Source organism: Cinclus cinclus, chromosome 24 (genome assembly GCF_963662255.1).
Source record: "Cinclus cinclus chromosome 24, bCinCin1.1, whole genome shotgun sequence".
NCBI classification, from domain to species: domain Eukaryota; kingdom Metazoa; phylum Chordata; class Aves; order Passeriformes; family Cinclidae; genus Cinclus; species Cinclus cinclus.
In genome coordinates, this window is record NC_085069.1 from 5,615,974 (window position 1) to 5,622,625 (window position 6,652).

A 6,652-nucleotide genomic window follows, 5' to 3' on the forward strand; every position below is an offset into this window, starting at 1 on the left:
GCAGGCTCAGGGTGGTGAGGAGGTTGTGGTGGTGGATATTCCAAATCCATGACTACTATGCAGTCCTTTTCCAGGCCTCCCTTCCAGCTGCACCTGGAATTTCACTCCCAGCTGAATTATTTTCCCCAAAAAATCAGGGGAGTGTCCCCATCATGGACCCAGCCCCAAATTCCCAAATTTCCCATTCCTGCAGAGCCACTCCCAGTGTCCCCCTCAGCCCCTGCCCGGAGTCCTGGCTCTTTGGGATGGATCCCACAGAGAGCTGGGATGGCAGAACTCTGGACACATTTTTAGTGGAAACCACTCAAAATCTGTGCTGCTCTGGGCAGCTGGATGGGAGTGAAGAGAGCAGACTCCACACACAGGTCACAAGGGTGGGCAGGGCTGATCAGTGCAACTGAATTTAAAAAAAAAATGTGAATAAATTAAGTTTAATCTAAAAACTAAAAAAAAAATAAAAAATAAAAAAAATTTAAAATTTTAAAAATAACATTCTAGGTTTTTTCACTGCTGTTTTTTAAATAGGAATTTGAAGTCCTCTGTGCTTGTCTGTTTGCTAGGAGCAGTTTGAGACACTGTTACTGTTTTGAAATGCATGCATGTTACAAGATGAGTCTCCAACCAGAGAAAAAAAAAAAATAAAATTAAAACTTTGTGTACATCTGGGTCCTCCCTGCTGTGCTCTTTGAGGAGTCACCTTCAGTTGCTCCACCAGCATGGGGTGAGTCCTGGAGGGAACAGGATGGGGACAAAAATGGGATTTTGGGGAGGAATTCCCTCCTGGGAGGGTGGGGAGGGGCTGGGATGAATTCCCCGAGAAGCTGTGGCTGCTCCTGGGTCCATGGAAGTGTCCAGGGCTGGGCTGGAGCACCTGGGGCAGTCAAGGTGTGCTTGTCATGGCAGGGGGGGACACTGGATGTGGTTTGAGTCCCTTCCCACCCAACCCATTCCATGATTCCACAAACCACAACTCTTGAAACTCTTGTTTTGTTTCCAGCAATGTGAGCCAGAACTCGGCTGGGGCAGGAAAAGCCCCAGTGCAGCTCCTGAAGGGCTCTGCTCCACCTCAAGGATGCTCTGGGGGTGGGAACTCAGTGCTTGTGCTCAGAGCCAGCCCAAGGGAAGTTGAGGGAAGTTTTGTTTTATTTTAAAAAGTCCTGAGTGGCACAGAGCAGCTGAGCTGGGCTAATCCATGCGAGCCTTCAGGGTCCTGGTGGTGATCTTGTCTTTCTCTCTGCAGGGGGAAGAGAGGAGGTGATTCATTGATAAAGCCAGGTTTAAACCCTGCCTAAAGCTAGTCCCTGCCTTGGGAAATCCCAGCTGCAGCTCAGGTGCTTGTGACAACAATGAACCCATGGTTCTGGAGAGCTCCCAGGGCTGGGAAGCACAGTGGGAATTTCCAAAGCCAGCCTGGTGACAGAGCTGGGAGTTAATGACAGAGCTGGGAGTTAATGCTGCATCCACGAGGGACAGAGACTCCTCATTCCCGTGGGAATGTTGGGAGTTAATGCTGCATCCACGAGGGACAGAGACTCCTCATTCCCGTGGGAATGTTGGGAGTTAATGCTGCATCCACGAGGGATAGAGACTCCTCATTCCCGTGGGAATGTTGGGAGTTAATGCTGCATCCACGAGGGACAGAGACTCCTCATTCCCGTGGGAATGTTGGGAGTTAATGCTGCCGTGGGAATGTTGGGAGTTAATGCTGCATCCACGAGGGACAGAGACTCCTCATTCCCGTGGGAATGTTGGGAGTTAATGCTGCATCCACGAGGGACAGAGACTCCTCATTCCCACGGGAATGTTGGGAGTTAATGCTGCATCCACGAGGGACAGAGACTCCTCATTCCCGTGGGAATGTTGGGAGTTAATGCTGCATCCACGAGGGATAGAGACTCCTCATTCCCGTGGGAATGTTGGGAGTTAATGCTGCATCCACGAGGGACAGAGACTCCTCATTCCCGTGGGAATGTTGGGAGTTAATGCTGCATCCACGAGGGACAGAGACTCCTCATTCCCGTGGGAATGTTGGGAGTTAATGCTGCATCCACGAGGGACAGAGACTCCTCATTCCCGTGGGAATGTTGGGAGTTAATGCTGCATCCACGAGGGACAGAGACTCCTCATTCCCGTGGGAATGTTGGGAGTTAATGCTGCATCCACGAGGGACAGAGACTCCTCATTCCCGTGGGAATGTTGGGAGTTAATGCTGCATCCACGAGGGACAGAGACTCCTCATTCCCATGGGAATGTTGGGAGTTAATGCTGCATCCACGAGGGACAGAGACTCCTCATTCCCGTGGGAATGTTGGGAGTTAATGCTGCATCCACGAGGGACAGAGACTCCTCATTCCCGTGGGAATGTTGGGAGTTAATGCTGCATCCACGAGGGACAGAGACTCCTCATTCCCATGGGAATGTTGGGAGTTAATGCTGCATCCACGAGGGACAGAGACTCCTCATTCCCATGGGAATGTTGGGAGTTAATGCTGCATCCACGAGGGACAGAGACTCCTCATTCCCACGGGAATGTTGGGAGTTAATGCTGCATCCACGAGGGACAGAGACTCCTCATTCCCGTGGGAATGTTGGGAGTTAATGCTGCATCCACGAGGGACAGAGACTCCTCATTCCCGTGGGAATGCAACCAGGGAATCCCTGAGCAGGAGGAGTCATTTCTTTGTTCCAGCAAGGAACTGCACCAGGAGGATGCTGTGGGAGGGACAGGATTTGGGGAATCCCTGAGGGAAGGAATTCCAGGCCCTGGACTTGGGGAATGCCTGGATTTGGGCAGGAGCAGCACTCACATGACGTGCACCACCACGCCCATGCCGGAAATGGCGTCCCTGTCCACGGCGTTGAGCATGGCCTGGGAGATGGTCTCGAAGAGGTGCTCGGGCTCCTGGGCCACAGAGAGAACACAGGGGGCTTTATTTACCTGGGCTTTACCTGGGCTACCAATCCCAGCTTCCCTCCAAACCCCCCCAAATCCTGCCAGGATCCCCTCCCCCCTCAGGCTGTTGGAGCCACAGCTGCTCCCAGCCCAGCACAGGAGGGAGAATCCATAAATCCGGGAGATCCCAGGTGATGCTGGGTGATGCCAAGTGATCCCAACTGACCCCAGGTGATCCCAAGTGGTCCCAGGTAACCCTGGCTGGTCCCAAGTGACCCCTGGCTGATCCCAGGTGACCCCAGCCCCACTCACCATGTCGGGCTCCCACAGGGATTCACACATGCCATACATCTGCTCGGAGCAGGTGCCACTGACCACGAAGTCGTCGGTGACCATGGGGCAGCCGATGAGGTCCAGAGAGCAGATGAAGGGCTCGTGGCTCACGGGGTCCAGCCCCGCAATCACCGGCTCTGTGTAGTAGGGACCAAACCTGGGGACACAGCTGGGCTCAGGGCAGCTCTGGGAACAGCAGCAGCCCAGGAGGGAGCACAGGGATCATCCCGGCACGGGACAATCTCAGAAATCCCAGCCCGTGCCCGGGAGCGGTGTCTGAACACTGCCAGAGCTCTGGTAGCTTTGGGGTCGTGCTCATCCCCGCTTCTGGTGAGGAATCTCCCCTGAATTTCCAACCTAGACACAGCTCCAGCCATTCCCTGCCTCCTGTCCCAGTCCCAAAGCAAAGACTGGAGGTGTCCCCACAGCTGTCCCCACTCCCACATCCCCCAGAAATGTTTTCCAGGCAAGGAAAGCATCTCACAGCTCCTTTCAGGGCACACCAGGAGCACCCTGCCAAGCTTTTGGCAAGGCAAACAACCCTGAAACAGCAGGAGTTTGTTCTGGTTTGACAACTGACTCGGTTTGAGACAACTGGAGGAGGAAACATCACCCCAAGACAAGACCAATCCAACCAGGGAAGGTGATGGTGACACCACGGAATGACCCAGGAGCAGATTTTACAGAAAAACTCCTCCAGAACTGAAGCAGCTGCAGCCCCCTCAGCCCTCCCAGACAGGAGCAGCTCTGCAGTGTCACCTCCTCTCATAGAGCAGGTTGGACACCATGCTCATGAAGGTCTGGGGTTTGATCTGCCTCCCTTCCTTCAGCTCGTAGAGATTCAGCCTGAACTTCAGTCTCTGGGCCCTGCAAGAGACCAGAGCTGGGTTAAAGCACAGCAGGTTCCTCTTCCTTTCCCCTTCACCCAGGCCTGGATTGTCCCGCTGCTGACAGGCACCAGGGCTGAGGCAGGGAGAGCGTGCACAGGCAGCTTCTTCTGGAGTTTAAGTAAAATTTTAGCGGTGAAAGTTCAATTTTAGCAGTGACAGTTCAATTACAGCAGTGAAATTCCCAATTTCAGGGGTGAAATAGCCATTAAGGCAGTGAAATTCCGTTTTAGCAGCGCTGCGATCTCAAATCACAGGCAGGTTCATTTCGAAAGCTCTGCCACAAGGGGAACTAAGAACAGCAGCACTGGCGCCGTTGAATTTTACATTGATCACAATCATTAATTACAAACATTACTATCTCCCCTCCCTTGGATAAACCAAGGCAGCACGAGCTTGCCCCTCGGTATTTATCCCAAAACCGCCTCCTGCGGCTCCTCCCAGGTCACTTACACGGTCTGCACGTCCGTGGCCAGCCCGGCCAGGCCGATGTAGAGCCTTTGGCCCATCGGGAAAATCTTCTGGAAGTCCGTGGTCACCATCTGAGCCTGGATCCCGAAGCGCCGATCCGCGGCGATGGCCACGCAGTCCTTGCCCCTCATGGCCATGACGGCCCCGCCGTTGTAGGACATAATCGACTGCGGGAGAGCGGCGGCTCAGAGGCACCGGAGAGGCCCCGGGGGTAGCCCCGGGACAGCCGCCGGTTCTGGCTGTCACGGCCCGGCCGCTCCGGCCCTCAGCGGTGCCGGCGCCGCTCGCCACGGGCAGCTCCCCTCACGGAGTGGCCGCGGTCCCTGCCTCCCCCCCGCGCTGTGCCGGGCCCCGGAGCTGCCCGCGGGTCTCACCATGGCTGCGGTTGTTCTGTCCCCGCTTTGTCACCGCTCCGCTCCCGCTCCTGCCCCGCCGCGCCGCCGCCAACTCCACCCGCTGGTCCCGCCCCTTACGCTCGCCATTGGTCCCTTCCACCGCCGGTATCACCGCCAACACTTTCCATTGGTCATGCCACCGGAAGTTCCGCATTCCGCGTTCCCATTGGTGTTCATCACCGGAAGTTCCGCAGCCTGGGATCTGAGAGCTGCTGGTGATTGGCTGAGATCGGGAGGGGTGGGCGGGGCCTAAAAGTGACGAGTCACAGTGAGCGTGAGAGCGCGAGGCATGACGGGAGTGAGGGGGGGCACGGCTGGAGAAATGGGGGAACAGCTGGAAAATGGGAACAGCTGGAAAAATGGGAACAGGTGGAAAAATGGGAACAGGTGGAGAAATGGGAACAGCTGGAAAAATGGGAACAGGTGGAAAAATGGGAACAGGTGGAGAAATGGGAACAGCTGGAAAATGGGAACAGCTGGAAAAATGGGAACAGGTGGAAAAATGGGAACAGGTGGAAAATAGGAACAGCTGGAGAAATGGGAACAGGTGGAAAATAGGAACAGGTGGAAAAATGGGAACAGGTGGAGAAATGGGAACAGCTGGAAAATGGGAACAGGTGGAAAAATGGGAACAGGTGGTGAAATGGGAACAGCTGGAAAATGGGAACAGGTGGAAAAATGGGAACAGGTGGAGAAATGGGAACAGGTGGAAAATGGGAACAGCTGGAAAATGGGAGACCCGCTGGATGAGGCACAGCAGGATCAGTGGTGCCCACGTGGAGCAGCGGGGGCACAGCTGGATCCGGGCGTGCACAGCTGGATGTGGCACAGCTGGATCTCGGGGTGTGGGGACAAAGGCCCCGAGCTCGCCCTGCAGAGCCGATCCAAAGGGAATTCTCCCAAAAATCTCCTCGGGAAGCGCCGGCACCGGCACATCCCGGCACCCGAGGCCCGGGAGCGGAGCCCAGCCCGTGCCTGCTGAGGTTTTAACGTGGATTTCAAAAGCGCATTTTCAAAAGCGCATTTTTCAAGCGGGTTTTTGAGGCGATTTCCACGGCGGAAGGCTCCTGGCAGCAGCCGGAGCCGCGTTCCGCCCGGAGGGGATCCCCGGGAGCAATCCCAGCGCCCCTCGTGCCCTGGGCTAAACCGGGAATTCCGTCCTTGGATTCCATCAAACGCAGCTCAGGGCGAGGGCGCGCAGAAAGGGGAATTTGCAGGAGTTGTAGGAGAGGGAAGCTCAGCCTGGCAGGCTTGGGACACCCTTCAGCTTCATTTTGAGGCAAAATGCGGGGTTGGGACTGGGTCGGGATTTCAGGTCCGATGTTGATGTCCCAAAAATGTCCTTGTGGGAGCACGCGGGAGCCGGTTTGGGCACAGCGGGAGTTGCTTCTCCTCCGCGGAGGGAGCCGGGAGCAAATCCCTGCGCCTGGGATTTTCTCCCGCTCCTGTTTCGTCCATCCCGGGCCGCTCCTGGGGCTGGTCCCGGGAAAAGGGACGAAAAAGGAGCCGGGGAGAGAAAAAGGAGCGGCTGCGTCCCTGGGTGGGCTCGAACCACCAACCTTTCGGTTAACAGCCGAACGCGCTAACCGATTGCGCCACAGAGACCGCGCTGGCAGCGGCGCGAGCCCGCAGCACTCAGCCCCGAGCCGGGAACGGGAACACCGGGAATGGGA

General features: G+C 55.9%; 1 protein-coding gene and 1 non-coding gene across 2 annotated transcripts; both read right to left on the reverse strand.

The window, feature by feature from the left end:
- Positions 1 to 1,125: 1,125 nt before the first annotated feature.
- PSMB3 (proteasome 20S subunit beta 3) lies at positions 1,126 to 5,036 on the reverse strand. The gene is made up of 6 exons (XM_062508370.1): positions 4,959 to 5,036; positions 4,567 to 4,751; positions 3,986 to 4,093; positions 3,206 to 3,383; positions 2,808 to 2,902; positions 1,126 to 1,234 (listed from the first exon to the last, which is right to left on the reverse strand). The coding sequence occupies exons 1-6, from the start codon at positions 4,959 to 4,961 to the stop codon at positions 1,186 to 1,188; spliced, it is 618 nt and encodes a 205-aa protein (XP_062364354.1). The 5' UTR covers positions 4,962 to 5,036; the 3' UTR covers positions 1,126 to 1,185.
- A 1,474-nt stretch (positions 5,037 to 6,510) lies between these two features.
- On the reverse strand, positions 6,511 to 6,584 carry TRNAN-GUU (transfer RNA asparagine (anticodon GUU)). Its single transcript has one exon. It is a non-coding gene; the product is annotated as a tRNA-Asn (tRNA).
- Positions 6,585 to 6,652: the final 68 nt, after the last annotated feature.